The following is a 23,038-nucleotide window of genomic DNA, read 5'->3' on the forward strand; positions in this document are numbered from 1 at the left end:
CAAAGTGGCAACCGATATGGCTACACTTCCTGTTAGAAAAAATGTCTGCCGTAACAAAACAGAAAAAATACCAATATTTCTGTAAGTAAATAAAATTAAATTAAAAGATGGTGACTACTACTTCTAAATGTGATTTACAACTATATAACCATTTTGGGTGTCTCTCTTTTCTTTACTGTCTCTTCTTCTCTCTCACCAGCCTGTCCTCATTTTCAATAGTGCATTATATATAGCCTATTGAAATCAATGGCCGTCTGTGTAATGCACCGATCCTCCAGAGGTAGATCTAATCTTTAGACAGGTGTTGTGCAAACTATACAACTCCTTGAAGAATACTCTGAACGTATAAATTGCTATGGAGTTGGTTATGGACTATTAAAACATGATTATATATCTATGGGGACAGTTCAGCCAATTTGACTGGTGAAGAGCAGTCGAAGCCATGACCAATCTATCAATGGTGACAAAATAATTTGGGGAAATCTACGCCAAAGTAAGTATTATTCACTTTAAAAAAAAAAAAAAAAAAAAGGTCAACTACATGATAACTTGTAGTAAATTAAAAGAATGTGTTCATTTATAAATCTGTAGAAGAGTCCCCCCTGAGTAGCCTCCTGAGTAGGGTGTCCAGTGGTAGAAGTAGGTGGATACCACACATTTAGATTGTAGAGAATTTCTTCCTTACGTGTAGGAGGCAAATAAATGTAGATTGTGGATTATGTAAAGTGAAAACTTATCACTGTCATCACTTATGTCCATTAGAAATTATTAAGAATTTGGAGATAGTTTGAAGGCGATTCAAGATCATACACAAAGGTTTAACTTACAATGATTTATTATCAATAGATCAAAATATCTGGGATATCATTAAAATATTTTAAGGCGATATTAACTTTCTTTCTATACAGTTAACCATGTATACATTAATAAATAACAGAGAAATAAATACATAATCCATCTCTTAAACCAACGGTAGAACATCGGGAAGACATACCAGTAGACTGACTAGAGTAGGGCTTAGTCCAGAATAACCTTTAAATATGTATTTAAAGTAGGACAGTTGAGATATATACCCTTAACATCCATATTTTTTTTATTCATAAGGGATGGTGCTTTGTTTTTCACAGAACCGATGTACATATAGCATTCCGTGTGTTGTAGCTACATCTATGTATTTTGGGCAACCAATTGGTCTCCTTAGCTAGAATAATGATGTTTGTAGCCAAGGTTAGTCATAAACAGAATTTTGGCAATAATGTTGGACCCGTCTAGTACCAACATCCTATGTAATATGCAGTCAACTTTTTTTTCTTATCACACCTTATTTATGCTTTGCCAAGGCAATATCAAGCCTTAAAGGGGTTGTCAGGTTTGGAGAACCCCTGTTCACATGAATTGTCCCCCTGACAATGGGCAGATCATTGAGGAAGTGGCCAACAAGTGTTCATTCGTGTTCCTTTCACCAATGTTGAATGATAAATGAAGCATTATACACTTCCAATTAAAATCAATGGACCATCCGTGAAAACACAGATGAGACGGGTCCTCAAGAAGGAGATGCTCTTTGCTCGGGAGTGGAGTCCCAAGAGGATCACCCCTTTCTGTCACATTCATATGTCCTGATAGGACAAACAAACATTTAAAGGGTAGGTCCAGTCTTGTTGCATGCCATTACAATGAATAGTGACAAACCTATTGCCTTGGGACACTGAGGTGCAACTGAGAATTTTAAGAGGGCAATACAATGTTTATTACTATTTATTTTTTTACAAAATTACTGTTATATAATAATTGTTAAAAGTCTTGGAAATGTTATATGCAATCTGTGTCACCGTCATACAGTTCTATATAGAAAAATATACATATTTTATCCTATAACTAGAAGTTTATATAGTATAGTAACATTTACCATTCCCCAAATATTAAAGGGTAGTTCCAATGATTATAACGGGAAGTTCAAAAGCGGACGCAGGAAATGCGTGCAGAAGAGCTACCAAGCCGGAAGCCTCTCCCGCAAAAGGAAGTTTGCCGGAGTAGCTTTCAATGTCGTACAGATGCCTAGGGCGGTAACCAGACTGTCCACTCTCGCGGCTGTGTGTCTCTCTCCGTCACTTTTAAACTTCTGTCAGGAGTAGAGTTTATCTTTATCATTAGAGGTACCTTTTTATTTCACCTTCAAGGACAATTCATATAAAGTTGTAGGTCAGTTGTGTCCTATAAGGCCCATGCTATTTATTAGGGATTATGGAAAAGTATTTTTAATTTTTTCTATGAAACACTGGTTGGCATTTCAAGGTGATGAGAGTAATACCTTAAATGTTTTAAATTATGGAAAGTGTGAGATATGGTATGTACACAAATCTACTGGTTAACAATCCAACTACAAAGAAGCTTTTAGGAGAAGCAACCCCCCCCCCCCCCTCTTAGATTGCAAAGTTTGTATGAGTGGACCTATTGCTCAGGGGCAGATATACCATACGTGCAACCTGTGCAGCCACACAGGGGCCCACTAGATAAAGGGGCCCACTTTTACTTTACCACCGTTTTCTACTGTCTATTAGATCACATGAAAGGGACTGAGCTCATGAATTTCATAGCTCACTATTACTGCAGGATTGTTAGAAATGGGGCCCATATCCTGTTCTTGCCCAGGGCCCTCTGCTGCCTGAAACTCTTTGTGGTAAAAAAAGAAAAAAGTGAAATGGGGTTGTTATGTTGGACACTGTGTAAAAGAGAAAATTAATTACATTTTTATACAGTATAGGCAAAATTTATGGGTACACTTCCCCCTACATAGCGTGCCAACTATATACACTTTCATATTTTGTCTATAATACAAAGCATATACAAGCAGTTAGTTTCAAAGTCCATTTCACTTCGTGCAATCTCCAAACTGTACGTAATCTACTTTTAGAAAACTTTGCAGTATTCTCTTCACCTCTTTCCTTCCTCTTCTACATAGAGACCGTCTGTACGGGCAGGCTGCCATTGAATGCCATAAGTAACTGAATGCTCTGGAATATAATATCTATTATTACAAAATAATATACGGAGTATCTTCTGTTCTCTACACCAGTCCAGTCATTCTTTTTAAAGGCTGCTAAGTGGCTTGCTCATCTTAATCTGTAGATACTAGGTCAACCTTAATCTCAAATTCCTTAAACAACTCCTCAGACTTAATCTGTATGTGCTGAATAAGTCAACACAGTCACCTCATGTTTATACAACATATAAATATCCTCTGCTTTAGCACTGGATGACTAATATGCATTTTCCAGTTCATGCTGATTCGATTTGCTCCTCAGCCTTGCAAGACGAGGCTTCTTGTTCTTCGCAGGCCTCACTGTGTCCTTTCCAAAATCTTTTAGCTCTGATTGGTTGTGGAAACGGGTATATCTCTTGCATCGGCATGAAGTCACCACTCGAATTTTGTATGTCCGCACTTCATTGTCAGGGCACATGAGTTGAATGCGTTGGGTGTGACTGTGAGCTGGTACGCAACGGTAATCCATTGAGCTTTGGCGCCACCATTTTCCTCGACCAATCGAGTTTGGAAGGAGATGAGATGGTAAACATTGGCCTGAACAAACTAACTCTTTCACAGGTTTGAGACTGCGACATGGACCATCTGTGATGTGCTGAGTAGAACGTAGTTCTCTGCAGCTAAATTCTGAGGGATCTGAAGAAAAGAAAAAAATAATATTGAATTTTTATATGGAATTGTACATAATAGACACAATATTTGCCAAAAATGAAAAATATATACCCTCTACTGTAGCATAGTCTTTGGTAGCAACTTTACTTTACTAACCCATGTGATATAAACTTTGCATCAACCCAAATTAATTACAAGAAGTATACACAGATTCCTATACAAAATAGTGTCTGCGCCATAGAGATAGTTCTTGAGGCTTCCAATGACTCCATGGAGAAGTGAAGCAGCTCAGGTTTGACTCATCTCCTTCCTCATGGGAGGTGCAAACTGATGCAGTAATCCTCTCCAGAGGAACCACAAGGTTAGCAAATTATGGAGTTGGGAAAGGTCCAGAGGGTAAGTCACGCTTCTTTAGAACAAGGTTGTCCACTTTGATGTTTACTATGGGGCCTCCTCAGTTTTAGGTACATCCCTGCTTAGAACCGTTTCACATACTTTAGTACTCGAAAAAGTATGGGACTAATTTACAGCCGCAAAATCTTAAAATTACATAGATTTTATGAATTATTATTATGGCAAATAAAAACTAGGTTCATAACAAGGTCTTGGGTAATGATGCATTTTTAGCTAGACACAGTGTATAGCCTCAAATCTTTTCCTCCAACAAGTAAACCACAAGGTTGCTGTGACTGGTAACTCCTGTAGGCTCAACATTTAATATAATCGTATGAATGGAAAAACTGTAGCAGAAGACATCAGTCTAATGTAAAGTTCAGTAATGTGTCAAAGAACTATCAAATGCAAAGGTCAGAAAAAACATTCATCTTTAGATGAAGATGAAATAAAAAGTTTTATGGAAACTCATAAAACTAACTCACACAGAAAGAATTTAGTCGAATAAACAAATCTGGCCTGAACTTTATTCATCTGGGTTTATATCCAGGGCCCAACATTTATATAGTCTAGAGTCAAGTCTTATTTTCTTATTTTGCAGATGGAGTTGGCATATGATAAAAGTACTGCAAAGTCTAAAATTCAAATGTACATGATTTCAGAATTTTAGTTAAATTGTAGTTTTTCCTGGCACTCCCTGCATTAACAGAGCACTATCTTACTTGAAAGTGGCTCAGTAGTCAGCTCTATAGTCAACTAATACCATGGATTGTAACACAAGAAAATTCCAGGTCCCAAAAAATTCTAAAATCTTTCATAGTGGTGTCGATTATATAGCGGGACTCCCTCTTGCCCTTTTCAGAACCAGATGCTCCTCTGCTGCATCTAAACTTTGGAGTGCACACACTATGCATAGTGATAACGGAGCTCATATGATTACCAAGCAGGAAAACATAGTTCCAGAAGTCTACAGCAGGTAGACGCTATGAGTCTGGGGATTAGATGACCACTTCTTTATAATTTATCTTTATACGATTTGACAAGTTTCTTTACTTTAAGATGCTGTAGCTCAAGAGTTAATGATTGTAAAAGAGAGATATGTGATAAGTGTATCAGTGGCATGCATAGAAAAGAGGGGCCCCATAGAAATAATCAAACTGGGACTCCATTATTGTGTTGGATTTTGCCACCAAGGACAGAAGGGAATGGTGTTTGTTTCCTCCCTCCTTGACCCTTGGACCAATTTCCTACCCCCTTGTTTGCTAATAATGCAGTTCCTCTGTGGAGAGGAGTCCTGTTCCGTTTTTTCAACTGCCAATAGTAAAGGGGATGAGACCAACAAGGCCATAAGGGGGTTTTACACTAGACAATTATCGTGCAGACCAGCGTTCATTATTGTTGCTGATAATTGCCCTGTGTAAACAGGGCAGCGATCAGCAGATGAACGAGCAAACGCTGGATCATCTGCTGGTCTTATTGATTTAAAAAAGTAAAATATTATCGTTGTCGGCAGCACATCTCCCGCGCTGCCGACATGATAATAATGTATGGGGAACAGCGATTGGAGTAACGACCGCTCGTCTCCATCCATAGCTCCGTGTGACAGAAGCAAACGAGCGCCGATCAACGATGTCTCGTTGAACGGCGCTCGCTGCACCGGCCCAATATTGGCCAGTGTAAAAGGCCCTTAAGTCCGCTTTCTCTAAGGTTATCATAACAGTCACATGGACTGCCACTATAGCGCCTACACCTTGATGTTTATTATATTTATGTTCTGTTTTTGTTTGGTAATTTATAGGAATTTTTTAGTGTTTTAATGATGTAGAGACTTTCTGTACAAATGACCATCATCTTTTTTTCCAATTCATTTGTAATCCTTACTTTGGACAGTGCTGGATCACGGTTCTTGCAGTAATTATTAATTTCTTATTGTAAGGAATCGGGAATGTACTTGTCCACCTCTGACTGTGGAAATTAGTTTTTCTATGAGATTTTATCCTCGTTTGTCTCAGATTAATTCAAAGGATAAGAGAACAACAGATGTTTGATTTGTGACCCAGTTATTTCTAGTTACACAGCTACCTGGTAAAATATATTCACTGTCATATAACTTATTCAGCCAATGTTAGAAGGGGGGGGGGGGCAATAAAACCAAATGCTTATACTGTACTTTATGTTTAATATCTTCAATACATTTTCAATCATATTATAGTGCCTGGAGAAAATGATGTTTTATACCCAATACCGTGAATTGCAATATCTCTGATCAAAACGTATTATATGAAAAGAAACCAATTTTAATAAAGGAAGCTGGAAAAAATGTGTTTCATTTCTTATAGTATATATATTTTATGCCCTACGGACATCACATCTAATTCAAATGCTTCATCAGATTAATGGATTTGCAAATTCAACTTCTCAAGCTTTCCAGAATTCTGGAGTTGCATGGTCTAATGCTTCAAAGCACATTTTAAATGTGCCTTGTGGCCATTAACACAGACTTTACTTTATAAATGGTTTATTACATGTGCAGGAATAAACACTACCAAATGCTCCATCTAGATGTGGAATTGATGTTTACAACATGTCGGCCTCTATGAATTCTGGAATGGATTCCTACAGTATGCTTAGCAAAGCTACTGAAGGTATGATGGTAAACTGCTTTATATGGACATCAATGTAAAAAATTATATATAATGTAATATTATATAAATGGGTACAAATGGTAGAAAAGAGGGGCTGTTTGGGCAATTGGGCACTGCCTGAGAGATGGAAGCATTATTGTGACCCACAGCCCTCCACCGTGAAACTTTACCATATATGTTTTTGTTTTTTATTTATACAGAGCTCTTAATCCTATTTGCTTTAATAAAATTAAATGTTAAAATCCAAGTTGCCTGTTGCCATTACTAGATGATACTCACTGCATACAGGTTTATACGTTGAGATGATGACCAATAACAATTCTGGAGCATATTTTCCTAGAAGGCTACATTGTACCGTTCCTCTGTTATTCCTCATAGAAATGTATGAATAAATTGACAACTGGGTGTTGCCAGTTGGGGGGGGTGTCTCTACACAGTCTGACAATGTCCAATCAGTGCTGACACAGTAATACTGACAAGAAGAATGGTAATACCCAGTTGTCAATTTATTCATACATTTCTAAGAGGAATAACAGAGGAATGGCATACCAGAGAGTAATAAAATATGTTCCAGAATTGTTATTTCTTAGGGAATACAAGTATTTGCTAAAACAGACATGTGACACATCCTCTTTAACCTTCTATACATTCCTCAACTTATTTTCAAAAACCACTGTCTGGTTATCTAATTGCCTTCCCCTACCATAAACTCTATCTGTGTTAATCTGATACTAAGCTGTTGTTCTGGCCATACACGGCCTATATTTTTTTTAACTGATCCTACAATCAGCTGAGAATGTTGCTATGCAAGAAGTCATTCTAAAGTCCCTTTTACAACGGCCAATTATTGGGCAAACGAGCATTCCCAATAAATGTCCTGTGTAAACAGGGCAGCGTTCAGTCGATGAATGAGCAAACGCTCGTTCATCGGGTGATTGTATTGTTTTTAATGCCGAAACTATTATCGTTGTTGTCAGCACATCTCTCTGTGTAAACAGGGGGACGCGCTGCCGACATGATAATAATGGATCGGGATAAGCAATCGAAGCAACGACCGCTCATCCCCATCCATAGCTCTGTGTGACAGGAGCAAACGAGCGCCGATCAAGGAGCTGTCTCGTTGATCGGCGCTCATTTACACCGCAGAAAGTCGGGCCATGTAATATCACCCTTTTGCTCATTATCTAACATATCTGCAATATAAATTTGATCCATTCCTATTTTAAAAGTAAAACGTTAAAGACTCAACCCATCAGTGCCATCGTGACTTCTTTCTGTAGCAGCTACAGGAACAGATGTTTGAGGCTCCAGACCATGTTTTTTTATACTGTAGTGGCACTGTCTTCAGGAGCTCAGATAACCAGGACCTCTTTGGTCTATTTCACGGACGCCCACCAGCTATTCCTCCCAATTCTGTCATAAACAGGTATGCTCGATGGAGATCAGGGGGATGAAGCGTTGTAAGATCCCCTGACAGCAGCTTATCTGTTGCGGGAACAAGGCATGAAATTCAACATGCCCTGTTCTTCTTTCCTCCAACCACTAGTTGGGAAGACCCCCAAGCACAAAACTGACAGGAGGGCTATGTTATAAACTCTAATCTTAAGGGGGTAATCCTACTTTGTAAAGGTTTGTGCTGGCTGCAGATCTATAAGGCTAAGGCCTCATGCACACCACCGTAGCCATGTGCACGGCCGTGGTTTTCGGGTCGGCCGGGGGCAAGTGTCACCCGCAAGCCGCCCGCAAATTGCGGGTCGTGCACATGGCCGCGACCATTATTTGCTATGAGGTCCGGGCTCCTGGGCCATGCACGGACCGTGGAAACCACGGTCGTGTGCATGGCCCCATAGGAATGAATGGGGCCGCAATTCTCCCGTGGATTTTCAGGGGGAATTGCGGCCACAAAACCACGTTGGTGTGCATGGGGCCTAAAAGATGGTCATCAAGGGACATCCCTAATATGCCCTAACAGGGAAAGATGATCAAGGACAGACAGGTCTCACTATATTTGAACTGAAAAATTATTCCTATACAGCAACTTTAAGTCTAAAGCGTGTAATCTTCAAAATGTCAAGAATTTTATAGCACTTTTACTACGAGTCTCTATGTGGAATATCCATTACTGCTTTCTTGCCCATAATGAATTATAAAATATTGTTTTAAAAAATATCAAACTCTGTAATGTTCCTTTAAGCAACAGAGCAGTGAATAAAACATGGATGTAGATTTGTGTGGTTATAAATTGCTCAATTAAATCATGACTTTATGCTAAACACATTCTTCCCATGGTAAATCCGCTTTTAACAAGTGAAGGCATTAGTGCGCTCTGGTTCCTTAGAAGCAATGTAGGCAGCATAGGCATGAACGCCAAGGTTGTACCCGCAACCCCTACCGTGCTGTCACAATGTTTTCCCTCTTTGGGGTCACCAGTTATGATAACCCCTGGGTTCTTTCTTCTCTTTGCTCGTTGTCATTAGATTGTCAATGTAAATGCTTCTCAGCATGGCCCCACACTCTCATTGTATTTCTACATACCACCAATTGACATGAAAGAGCTGTGAGATTTAATTGGCAACCTTTCAATGGATTGCCTTGGTTAAAATTAATTAAAAGCAGAACGCAAACTGTACGTCAGTATGTGAAAAATCCATTCAATCATTTCCTGTGTGGGTGTTGAAGGCATTCTTACGCTGAGAATGATATGAGTGACTGTATAAAAGAACAAGTATTCTCCGCTGTAACACAGGAATCGTTTATAACCAGAGTAAACTGTGGAAATTAGATTATATGCGTCCAGATTCTGTCTACAGACTCACCAGTCATAATACCGCCATATCGCTTTCCTGGTGAAATGTGCAAACACCGCTTTCTAGGATGAGGTTACAGCCGTATGCTCCATTTATACTGGATATATTTATATTTCCGTTTTAATTCCCCCCAAAATAGTAGTGATTGGTCCAGCATATTTTAATATGAAGGGTACTGGGGTTGCTCAGATATTCCTGCATTATACACAATAACTGTTGGTTTATGTAAAAAAAATATATATTAATAGATAATTGTGATGTTACTTAGATTTATTTTAAAATCTTATGGTCCGTAAGTACCATGTTCTATCTATACTGGTGTGTTTTTATGTGACGGGGGGGACGACTATTGGACCACCTCAATCACCAGGGCCTGGGTGTGATTGCTACCTCCGCACCTCCTTTATCTAGGCCCCTGTATAACACTCTTCCAACTGTAAATTAATATGCAAAATAGAACTCGCCTGGCAGGGGGCTACATGGAAGAGGGGCCCATAGATGAAAATAAATGTTCGGTTCTGATATTACATGATGCCGCCTCACACCCTTTTACTGAGACAGGAGAACCTCATATGAGAAAAAGGGTATGTTCACACGGCGGGGGTCCGTAACGGCTGAAATTACGGGGATGTTTCAGCCTGAAAACATCCCCGTAATTTCAGCCGTACCGGCATGTGCAGGCGCTTGAACGCCGCGTCAATTACGGCCGTAATTAGCGCTGCTATTCATTGGAGTCAATGAATAGTGGCTCCAATTACGGCCAAAGAAGTGACAGGTCACTTCTTCTACGCGGGCGTCTATTTACGCGCCGTCATTTGACAGCGGCGCGTAAATATACGCCTCGTGTGAACAGACAAACGTCTGCCCATTGCTTTCAATGGGCAGATGTTTGTCAGCGCTATTGAGGCGCTATTTTCGGGCGTAATTCGGGGCAAAAACGCCCTATTTACGTCCGTAAATAGGCCGTGTGAACATACCCAAACTCTGCATGACGCATGGTTGGTCTCCCTTGTAAATGTTGCAATTCCTTTAGAGAAAAGCCAACAGTATGTTAACACCATCCAAAGTAAGAAGGTATGGGGCCAACCGGTAATGTGTACCACCTGAAAAGGGCCCTATAGAAGTTGCAGGAGATACCACTATGGTACTTATGACCTTACCCTAAACTGATGAATAGACAGAGCCATAGCTAGGCTTACATTCAACTAGGCCAAAGGTTCAGCTTGTTGCCCCCATCTCTGCATCTAGATGTTCTGGCCAAGGCAAAGTAGCTTGTTGGCACCCAGGGCACATGCCCCGATAGCCCCCCCCCCCCCTAGCCGCAACAGTTATGCCCTGTTCACAAAAAACAAATTTTTTACGGTGGAACCTGCTGTGGTTTCCGCCGCAGAATTCCACCTCCCACTCACTTCAATGGGAATCAGATGCTTCTTATTCCCGCTAGCTCAGTTTTTCAGCTAGCGGGAAAAAGAATCGTCCTGCTCGATCTTCAGTCGAATTCCGCTTGAATCTCCCTTTGAAGTCAATGGGAGGAGGAATCTTCCTGCCGACGGCAGGAATAGTTCCGCGGCAAATGTTCCGGTGGGGTCTGCCACGTAAAATCCACCATGTGAACTGACCCTTACAGTAGCAGCCCAGGAGAAGTGGTTACAGTAAAGACATCGCATCCAAAGTGCATCAGATCTATCAACATGAATGGACACTTTCACCATACAGCATGACGAATGTCCTGGTCCACAGAGCTTGCAATCTAATTATGTCAATTGAAGGTAATCTTTTCTGTTTTCTCCTATGTAATGTGTTTTCTAGGGTTGTGTTTTTACAATGTGCTACATACACAATGTGATTTTTATGTGCCAATATAACTAGCCCACTGCTGCTTCTTGTCACATCTGAAGGCTGGAGACTCATGGAGATAAGTGTTAATGTTTACATACAAGCACAATAGCCTGACAAATTGAAATGATGAATGGACCGCCATTATCTTTATTATTACACAAAGCTCCCACATCCTCAGAGATAGAGGCAATCCAAATATCCAGAAGTCATTAGATTAACGTGGAATGTACGCTGCATTTAAAGGGGCATTAACCCCTTCGCTGCCAGGGGTGTGATACATTAGCTGTAATAACCAATAATCGCAGACAAACAGAGGCGTTCAGTGGCACAGCAAACATTTGCTTATGTAAAATAGGGATAAATAAAGGGATTAGAACATTTATAGTTGTCACCTGTGTGAATCACCTTCATTACTTAGCAAAGAGGCTGCGTACCAGCCATTATCTAAACTTCTGAAGGGCCATATATCAGTCACATCTAGGTCAGAAGACGCTCTATGATAAAGGGACATGGTTTATTTTTCCCTAATCTCTATGAGAATTTAGCCGAGAGAACACCCGTTGCGGTCATATATTATCCACAATTGCGGAGTAGCAATTGCGGATAGTATAAAACACGTTAACCTATGGGCCAATGCACACAACCATGGTTTCCACGGTCCGTGTATTGCCCGGAGCCAGGACCGCAAAAAAAATAGGACATGTCATTATACGGCCCGGATTTGTGGTCCGGGCTCATTGAAATCAATGTATGCCAGGTCCATGAATTGCGGATGGCACTCCGTGGCCCGTGTGCATGAGGCCTAACTCTATGGGTTATAGTGATAAAATTTGAGACAATGTCTATGTCTTACAATAGATGTAAAGATTCCCTGTGGTTCTGGAAAGTTCACTCGGCTGTTTCCGTAAGATCCACAGCATGTCCTGAATACCAGTAAATGTGGATGGGGATATTAAAACCTCATCTACATGTATTGTACTGTAGATTGTCACAGATTGTTGGTTTGGAATCTACACATTAAATCCGCAGCAAATCCACGACGTCTGAAGCATTTCTTCAGCTCCTGGATCTCTTCAAAGTAGACGTGTAAGGATTTATTCCCAGACGATTTCTAATCCAATTCAATCATCATTTCTTAAAACAAGCAGGAAATGAGACGCTAATCTGGTGCTAGATAGGATAATGGGCTTCACAGCCACTCATAAAAGAACAGGATGTATTTAATGGTCGCAAATGTCAGAATGCTTTTGCTGTGAGTTGTGTCATAAAGGAACCGGTTACATTAAATTGATATAAAAATACCATTTGGTTGGGGAGAACTATATCTATATATGCCTATATCTATAATTAACCAATATATAGATCTAGTTCTCCGCATCCAAATATGTTTTTAGAAAAATTCGGATTAATACCACAGGAAGATGAGAAAAAAACATTGGGGCAGATTTATTAATACTGTTATAAACTTAGACAGGATAGAATCACATGGATGGATAGCTCACATGGATGGATAGCTCACATGGATAGATAGCTCACATGGATGGATACCTCAAACGGATGGATAGCTCACACGGATGGATAGCTCACACGGATGGATACCTCACACGGATGGATAGCTCACACGGATGGATAGCTCACACGGATGGATAGCTCACATGGATGGATACCTAACATGGATGGATACCTCACATGGATGGATACCTCACATGGATGGATACCTCACATGGATGGATACCTCACATGGGTGGATACCTCACACGGGTGGATACCTCACACGGATGGATAGCTCACACGGATGGATAGCTCACACGGATGGATACCTCACATGGACGGATAGCCCACATGAACGGATAGCTCACATGGACGGATACGTCACATGGACGGATAGCTCACATGGACGGATACCTCACATGGACGGATAGCTCACATGGACGGATAGCTCACATGGACGGATACCTCACATGGACGGATACCTCACATGGACGGATAGATCACATGGACGGATACCTCACATGGACGGATACCTCACATGGACGGATACCTCACATGGACGGATACCTCACATGGACGGATACCTCACATGGATGGATACCTCACATGGATGGATACCTAACATGGATGAATAGCTAACATGGATGGATACCTCACATGGACGGATAGCCCACATGGACGGATAGCTCACATGGACGGATACCTCACATGGATGGATACCTCACATGGATGGATAGGTCATAAAATTCATCACAATAGCGCACACTGTATGATAAATTTGGCACAACTGGCTACACTTGTTAGACACTTTTCTCTTCCTTACGCCAACTAATGGCTTTTGTACTTTACCCCAAGATTTTATGCGAAAGAAACGGTGCACAGAGCTAAGAAATCGAATGCATTGTACAGCTCATCTTAGCGAGGGCCCTTTTTCTAGACACTTTCCCAAACTGTCGAGGCAGGTGTAAAAAAAAAAAGTACAAAATGCATAATAAATGACGCATGCCATGTCCTCCAGCTGAGCATGTGAATCATGTTTGACAGTCTATTCAGACCACAAGAAAATTGTGGTTGGTACTACTCCACTCCGTGACAATACTCCAGGATGTACGCGCTGCTGTGATCTGTGGTACTCCGGCTGATTGGAAGGGCGGAGCTCTATGCGTGCAAAGTATCAAGTCCAAATATAATTTAAAAATCTACTGGAAATGCACGGCACTCACCCTTGGAAGATCAATTTCAGCTCTTTATTCAATGTTGAGGCAAAAAACAGGAGACATGGACATGACAGTCGTCCTATGGCCGTTTCACGTCCTCAGGCGCTTTTTCAAGCCCTGAGAGGTGAAATTGATCTTCCACGAGTGAGTGCCCTGCATTTCCTTTACATTTTTATATTATGATTGACAGTCTGGTTGCTATGAATACACTGCCTAACAACCATAGTCTTTTCAATTGGGTTGTCAGGCAGCGCGTTTCTAGTAACCAGTCTGTCTCAGATTATTCATGTCTTCAGCTCATGGTAGAATTACCAATGAAATGGGGGCAGAGAGATAACAAGGCTTTGCAGAACAAACACAACTTCCTCTACCTCTGAGGATTGGGTTACACTGCAAATTTGGCTGCAACACAGGTCCAACGACCAACAATCGCTGTGTCGCACTGCCTGCATCACAAGTAATAAAAGACAATGTGGTCGCATTGCAGGACGCAAGTTGCTGCCACCGTGATGCGTTAGTCACAGGATTTCCAAACCAGCTGGAATTCTTGTGACCGTCACCTGGCGGTAATTGGTGATCTTTGGCTGTGCAACCTGTCACGACCAATGTTGCCGTGTAGCCCTAACGGTTGCCTGTGAGGTGGGGTCACATTACGCAGTCATGACTTATTAGATTCCCTATTGGTTTGTCTACTGAATTAATCTGATTCCCTCATGTCCTGTCAATGTTTGTGAGGGAACCTGTCACAATGAAAATGCCGTAAAAATCTGGGGCAGCATGTTATAGAGCAAGAGGAGCAGATTGATATATATTTTTGTAGCAAAAGATTCATTTAAACCTCTGTTCATTCTGGGTTTAGGTGTCCAGTGGGCGGTTCTAATCACTGACAGTTATTACTGTATTCACACTCATACAGGGACGACAGTCAATCAATGAGTAGGACCGCCCACTGGACTCCTATGCCCTGAATGAGCAGAGGTTTAACGGAATAAATTACAAGTTATACCTTATCCTGCTCAGATCCTCCTGCTTTATAACATGCTGCCTGCAGATTGGTCTGCATTTTCAACATGACAGGTTCCCTTTAAGAGATCTCATACAAGAGACTGGTCAACTAATAACCTCAAAAAACAACTAGTTGGATGTGATCTCCTATCATTTCATGTGTATGAGAAGGATTATGAAGAACTTTCTATTTGAAAAGAGCGGAGAGAGATGTGCAAGAAAAATACCGTTATTACTTGGGAACTATGCGGAGTGGAATATGGCCACAGTACAGCGCCGGTGTTACGACTGCAAGACCTGGAACCCCCAAGACACTACTGAACAAAAGTTAGATCTCACCAGCACCCTATGGTGCTCTAAGTTAGGTTCAGTAGAACCTTGCGGGTTAGGGGTGTACGAGTATTAACGCCATAATGCGGACATTAAAATGCAGCCATATTACGGGCCACGTGAAACCAACCCTAGTGGTGCAGCGTCCCTTCAAAAGTCTTTAACTTTGTTCACCTTTCCGGTATCATTGGTGGTTGAGTGGACACACACCGACCAACAGCTGACAGAGGACTAACCACATGGACTACCAGTGCTCTCCACATTTTTAACAATATTCTGACATAGTACTTAACCCTTAACGTGTCCCTTAACTTAGAAGATCTAAACTTTATGTAAAAGTGGTCTTTATCGCAGTAAAATATAGGTGGTAAATTCTGAAGTCAGCAATAGAGGAGAATGATCCCAATTTCGCATACTTAAATATTTAATTGAAATACACATTTGATATATGTGTCCACTCACTAATATATAGATGTAGCAGTGACAAGTTTGCTAATGAAGCAGAGCTAAGTTTATTTATCACAATGTTCTGTAAATTGCAATGGGTGTTCTGTTGTTTATCCTAATATAGTGTGGTGTAGCGATGCACAAAACAAAGTTCAATGACAAACCTAGCACTGCTACATCTGTATAGACTAATATATATTCCTAAATCCTATACAATATTCATTTTCAACATTACACAATAATCATATTAAGAAACGCATATGCATTCCTATTGCAACCTCTGGTCTAGATGATAATATGAAAATTTAAATTTAATATAATAAGCGTATCGCACGCAGGTTAAAGGGGAGTTCCACTTCAGTCTGCCTCCTAATATGTCATGGAGATTGACAATATCTGATTATTTCAATTTTTTTTAAAAAACCCTCCCTATATACTTTCTCAGCCCAGCGCCCTCCTGTTACAGATCAACGCGTGTCATATATGATCTCTTTAGTTATTAGTTATTAATTTTATGTAAAATTCTTCACCTTCCTTATAAATTTACATATACATCAGTGCCAAAACATTAACTTTGTTTCCGAATCTGCGTTCCAGATGTAGCAGGGCTGAATTTGTCATTTAACACTTCTTGGGGCTGCATTGAGATAACGTTCGAAATAAAAATGTACAACAGTACTATGTAAAAACCACCATCATCTCACAAAGTTGTGGTAAATGGTAAGCACTTCTACAACCCAAAAACTCAGTTCAAACTCAGCTCTGCTACATGTGTTCAGAAAAGTATTTAAAGTATTCAACTTTGTTACCTGTTGGATCTGTGGATTGGTGCAGGTATCTTCCTCCGTGTTTAGCTTGGTTCAGCGTGTAATTGTCGCTGGCGATGGTCGCTTCTACGACGACCTCAGTATTTTCGATGTTCCCAGGAACGATCTCTGTGGCATCGTTTTTCAGAGATGGCCACCCCAGGACAGGATCAAGGACAGTGTGGATTAGCAGAAAGGCACAGTGTACAGCCAAAGCAAAGTACATGATGCTGCTTCTCTGATGCTCCTTCCAGCTCAGTCGCAGGCTTAAGATGTTACTCAGACACAAATTATTCTCCTTTTTTAAATCTTTTTCTTCAGCCGGGCCAGCCAATGACATGAGGGATAGGAAGGACGTAATCTCAGCTTCATTCATACCGGAGAGCAGTTTTACAAGGGAGGTGTGGTTTGGTTATCCGGCCTCATGAACTACTTTATCCCTTGTTGTCCCCCCTCCCATCCCACAGTATATATATAGGTAGCCAAAGTATCTGCTTTCATAGCAGCCTAGAAAATGGTCACATTTGTAAAAGCGTCTCGTCTGTAATCCTTTCAATGCAGAATGATCAGAGGGATTGGTGAGAGGAAGACAAGACACATCCTAAACCTATAATATCTCCCAAATGTAATGGTAAACGTGCACTATTTATCAATCATACAAGTAGATTACTTCTTACCATTATAAAGTGCTTAGTGAACCCCCCGGGCTGGACTGTGGCATGGGCAAACACTACTTAAAGGGGATGTCCAGGATTAGAAAAACATTGTTGCGTTATTTTAAAAACAGTGCCACACCTGTCAGGGGGTCATGTCTGGTATTGCAGTTCCAGTGAAGAGAATGGGGCTGAATTGCAATACCACAAACAACCTGTGGAAAGATGGGACACTGTTTTTGCATTAAAGCAGCTATGTTTTTCTAATCTTGACCAACTCGAGTCTCTGCCTTCTTGTCCAAACTAGTGCTGTAAACGTAATCATGATACCAGCTATAGTATTATTTAGGTAGCGTTTAGCATCATTTTTGGGCACTGTATGACAATATTATGTTGGCACTAGATATTAGTATTATTTAGGCACGGTATGGTACTGTTTTACTGTATGACAATATTATGTTGGCATTAGATAGCAACATTATTTGGACACTGTATGGTACTGTTCACTGAATAACAATATTATGTTTGAACCAATGTTCCCTCTAAGTCTTGGCAGCTCCTGACTGGGGCAGTTAGGGAGCAGGGCAAGTCCCCATCAATGGTGGGTGATCTGACGACCAAAAGTAATACCTCCAGTAAACGCTAATATAGCTACTAAATAATAGAATAAGAAAACTTATTTTAAATTTGTTTTAATTACTTTTCTAAATACTATAATACTACAAGTCCAGCAGTAAAATAGACAGTTATAAACACCAATTCTAGGCATCAATAAAAGAATCCCTCTCTTACACCACTGTCCTTATAAATAGCGCCACACAGACTCCCTATAGATAGCGCCACACAGACCCCCTGTAGATAGCGTCACACACCCCCTGTAGATAGCACCACACACACCCCTCCTGTGGATAGTGCAGCACGGCCACTGTAGATCCTGCCACACACATCCCCCTGTAGATCCTGCCACACTGACCACCCCGTAGATCGTGCCACACAGACCCTCTGTAGATAGGGCACACAGACCTCCCTGTAGATAGTGCCACACAGACCCCCCTGTAGATAGTGCCACACAGCCCCCCTGTAGATAGTGCCACACTGCCCCCCTGTAAATAGTGCCACATAGCCCCCTCTGTAGCTAGTGCCACAGAGCCACCCCTGTAGATTGTGCCACACAGCCCCCTTGTGTAGAAAGTGCCACACAGCCCCCTTGTGTAGATAGTGCCACACAGCCCTTTTGTAGATAGTGCCACACAGCCCCTTTGTGTAGATAGTGCCACACAGCCCCCTTGTATATAGTGCTACACAGCAATTCCCCCCTGTATATAGTGCTACACAGCAATTCCCCCCTGTATATAGTGCTACACAGCCCCCACTCCCTTTGTATATAGTGCTACACAGCCCCCTCTCCCCTTGTATATAGTGCTACACAGCCGCCCTCTCTCCTTATATATAGTGATACACAGGCCCCCTCCCTTTGTATATCGTGCTACACAGCCCCCTCTCCCCTTGTATATCGTGCTACACAGCCGCCCCCTCCCCTTGTATATAGTGCTACACAGCCCCCCTCTCCCCTTGTATATAGTGCTACATAGCCCCCCTCCCCTTGTATACAGTGCTACACAGCCCCCCTCTCCCCTTGTATATAGTGCTACACAGCCCACCTCCTCCCTTTGTGTATATTGCACTACACAGCCACCCTCCCCTTGTATATAGCGCTACACAGCCCCCCTCCCCTTGTATATAGTGTTACACAGCAATTCCCCCCTGTATATAGGGCTACACAGCCCCCCTCCCCTTGTGTATATAGTGCTACACAGCCCCCCTCCTCCCCCTGTGTATATAGTGTTACACAGCAATCCTCCCCTGTATATAGCGCTACACAGTCCCACTCCTCCCCTTGTATATAGCGCTACACAGCTCTCCTCCCCCACAGCTCCTTAAAAAAAAAAGATTGTACTTACCTTGCCCCGTTCCCGCGACAGATGGAGCGCTACACTGTCAATCCGGCGGAACGAATGCACAGACCGACGTGACTCCCAGCGCCTTATAGGCTGAAGGCTTAACGTGGCCTGTAGTATTTATTTCAGTGGCGTAACTACCGCTATCGCAGCATGAGGGGGCCCGTGCCACCCGCCGGCACGGCCCACCCATGGCCGGAGGCTCCGCTAGCAGCTGCTATGGCTGCTACAGCGCGACGCCACTGAAGGGGTTGTTCCTACAAACGACATGCATCCCCACAGGATAGGGGTTACATGTGTGATCGCTGTATGGCGTTATCTACAGGTGGGACTCTGTATGGCGTTATCTACAGGGGGGACTCTGTATGGCGTTATCTATAGGGGGTGTCTGTATAGCGTTATCTATAGGGGTGTCTGTATGGCGTTATCTACAGGGGGTCTGTATGGCGTTATCTACAGGGGGCTGTATGGGGTTATCTATAGGGGGCTGTATTGCGTTATCTACAGGGGGGATTTGGGGCTGTATGGCGTTATCTACAGGGGGGCTGTATCGCGTTATCTACAGGGGAGGCTGTATGGCGTTATCTACAGGGGGGCTGTATGGCGTTATCTACAGGGGGGGTCTGTATGGCATTATCTACAGGGGGGTCTGTATGGCGTTATCTATAGGGGGTGTCTGTATGGTGTTATCTACAGGGGGGGCTGTATGGCATTATCTACAGGGGGGCTGTATGCCGTTATCTACAGGGGGGCTGTATGGCGTTATCTACAGGGGGATTTGGGGCTGAATGGCGTTATCTACAGGGGGGCTGTATGGCGTTATATACAGGGGGTGTCTGTATGGTGTTATCTACAGGGGGGCTGTATGGCGTTATCTACAGGGGGGATTTGGGGCTGAATGGCGTTATCTACAGGGGGCTGTATGGCGTTATCTACAGGGGGACTCTGTATGGCGTTATCTACAGGGGGCTGTGTATGGCGCTATCTACAGGGGGCTGTGTATGGTGCTATCTACAGGGGGAGCTGTGTTGTGGAATCTATAGGGAGGCACTATCTACAACGGGGGGGGGGGGGGTTGTGTGATACCCAGCGGAGGGGGGCCCCAGTCAAAAGTTTGCTATGGGGCCCAGTCTTTCCTAGTTACGCCCCTGATTCATTTGTATGTGCGTCCTGAGGACGCACATACAAGTAAATGTGGCTGTCTATAGCCCCGGAGCCCCTTCCGGTGCTAGCGACGCCACTGCATCCGCCCGCTGCCCGTGGCTTTAAACTTTAGTGTGCGGGCGGATTGTGTTATATCAAGTCCAGAGTCAGCGCAGCGTCTACCAGGACATTTTAGAGCACTTCATGCTTCCCTCTGCTGACAAGCTTTATGGAGATGCTGATTCCATTTTCCAGCAGGACTTGGCACCTGCCCACACTGCCAAAAGTACCAATACCTGGTGTAATAACCACAGTATCACTGCGCTTGATTGGCCAGCAAACTCGCCTGACCTAAACCCCACAGAGAATCTATGGGGTATTGTCAGGAGGAAGATAAGACACCAGACCCAACAATGCAGACGAGCTGAAGGCCGCTATCAAAGCAACCTGGGCTTCCATAACACCTCAGCAGTGCCACAGGCTGATCGCCTCTATGCCACGCCGCATTGATGCAGTAATTCATGCAAAAGGAGCCCCGACCAAGTATTGAGGGCATATACTGTACATACTTTTCAGTAGGCCAACATTTCGGTATTAAAAATCATTTTTGAAATTGGGCTTATATAATATTCTAATTTTGGGTTTTCATTAAGAAAAAAATGCTGGAAATAGATTACTCTGTGTGTAATGAATCTATATAATATATGAGTTTCACTTTTTGAATTGAATTACTGAAATAAATTAGCTTTTTGATGATATTCTAATTCATTGAGAAGGACTAGTACATTTGCTGTATATATATATATATATATATATATATATATATATATATATATATATATACATACATATACACGCAGTTTTAGGATGTAGTAGAAAAATGCTGCAAAGCATGAATGCTTTCAAATATAGAAGTGTTAATACACCGTGTTCCAAATTATTATGCACATTGGGTTTAAGTGTCATAAACATTTAATTATTAGTTTTTCAATTAAACTCATGGATGGTATTGTGTCTTAGGGCTCTTTGGATCATTGTAATCAATCTCAGACACCTGTGATAATTAGTTTGCCAGGTGTGCCCAATCAAAGGAAAACTACTTAAGAAGGACGTTCCACATTATTAAGCAGGCCACAGGTTTCAAGCAATATGGGAAAGAAAAAGGATCTCTCTGCTGCCGAAAAGCGTGAAATAGTGAAATCATTGGATATTTCTAGAAAACTTAAGCGTGATCATCGTACTGTTAAAAGATTTATGGCTGATTCAGAGCACAGACGGGTTAGTTCAGATAAAGGCATAATGAGGAAGGTTTCTGCCAGACAAATTAATAGGATTAGGAGAGCAGCTGCTAAAATGCCACTGCAAAGCAGCAAACAGGTATTTGAAGCCGCTGGTGCCTCTGGAGTCCCGCGAACCTCAAGGTGTAGGATCCTCCAGAGGTTTGCAAGTGTGCATACAGCTATTATTCGGCCACCCCTAAACAATGCTCACAAGCAGAAACGGTTGCAGTGGGCTCAGAAATACATGAAGACTCATTTTCAAACCGGGTTACTTACTGAGGAGTGCCGGTCAACCCTGGATGGTCCAGATGGATGGAGTAGTGGATGGTTGGTGAATGGCCACCATGTCCCAACAAGGCTGCGACGTCAGCAAGGAGGTGGCGGAGTCATGTTTTGGGCTGGAATCATGGGGAGAGAGCTGGTAGGCCTCTTTAGGGTCCCTGACGGTGTGAAAATGACCTCTGCAAAGTACGTAGAGTTTATGACTGACCCCTTTCTTCCGTGGTACAAAAAGAAGAACCGTGCCTTCCGTAGCAAAATTATCTTCATGCATGACGATGCACCATCTCATGCTGCAAAGAATACCTCTGTGTCATTGGCTGCTATGGGCATAAAAGGAGAGAAACTCATGGTGTGGCCCACATGTTCCCCTGAGCTCAACCCTATTGAGAACCTTTGGAGCATCCTCAAGCAAAATATCTATGAGAGTGGGAGGCATTTCACATCAAAACAGAAGCTCTGGGAGGCCTTTCTGACATCCTGCAAAGATATTCAAGCAGAAACTGTCCAAATACTCACAAATTCAATGGATGCAAGAATTGTGAAGGTGATATCAAAGAAGGGTTCCTATGTTAACATGTAACTTGGCCTGCTAAGTTTTTTTTGATTGAAAGTGCTTTTGATTTCTGTAAATATGACCTCCTGATGCTGCAAATTCAACAAATTACCATTTTAGTTCTCTTTACAACCTTTAAAATGTTTTGATCTCTGTTGTGCATAATAATTTGAAACAGTGCATTTTGAGTTTTTTACTTCTAAAAAAAAATCTGTTATCATTAGGAGATTTGTTCAATACAATTTGCATTATACTCCAATGGTTGATGGCTTGAAGATTATACTGACTGTAATTTGCATCGACTATTTAGGAAAATCAGCGAAAAATAACATTTGCATAATAATTTGGAACACGGTGTAGTTTATGTTTTATCAATTAACAAAATACAAAGTGAATAAACGGAAGAAAAATCTCAATCAAATCAATATTTGGTGTGACCACTCTTTGGCTTCAAAACAGAATCAATTCTTCTAGGAACACTTGCGCACAGTTTTTGAAGGAACTCGGCAGGGAGGCTGTTCAAAACATCTTGGA

At 41.9% G+C, this 23,038-nt stretch overlaps 1 protein-coding gene across 1 annotated transcript; it reads right to left on the bottom strand.

Annotated features, from left to right (window-relative positions):
- Positions 1-862: 862 nt before the first annotated feature.
- SOST (sclerostin) lies at positions 863-16,894 on the bottom strand. Its single transcript, XM_075846230.1, has 2 exons — positions 16,639-16,894; positions 863-3,679 (listed from the first exon to the last, which is right to left on the bottom strand). Exons 1-2 carry the CDS (start codon positions 16,859-16,861, stop codon positions 3,261-3,263), a joined length of 642 nt encoding a protein of 213 aa, XP_075702345.1. The 5' UTR covers positions 16,862-16,894; the 3' UTR covers positions 863-3,260.
- Positions 16,895-23,038: the final 6,144 nt, after the last annotated feature.

Source organism: Rhinoderma darwinii, chromosome 13 (genome assembly GCF_050947455.1).
Source record: "Rhinoderma darwinii isolate aRhiDar2 chromosome 13, aRhiDar2.hap1, whole genome shotgun sequence".
Classification (NCBI taxonomy): Eukaryota; Metazoa; Chordata; class Amphibia; order Anura; family Rhinodermatidae; genus Rhinoderma; species Rhinoderma darwinii.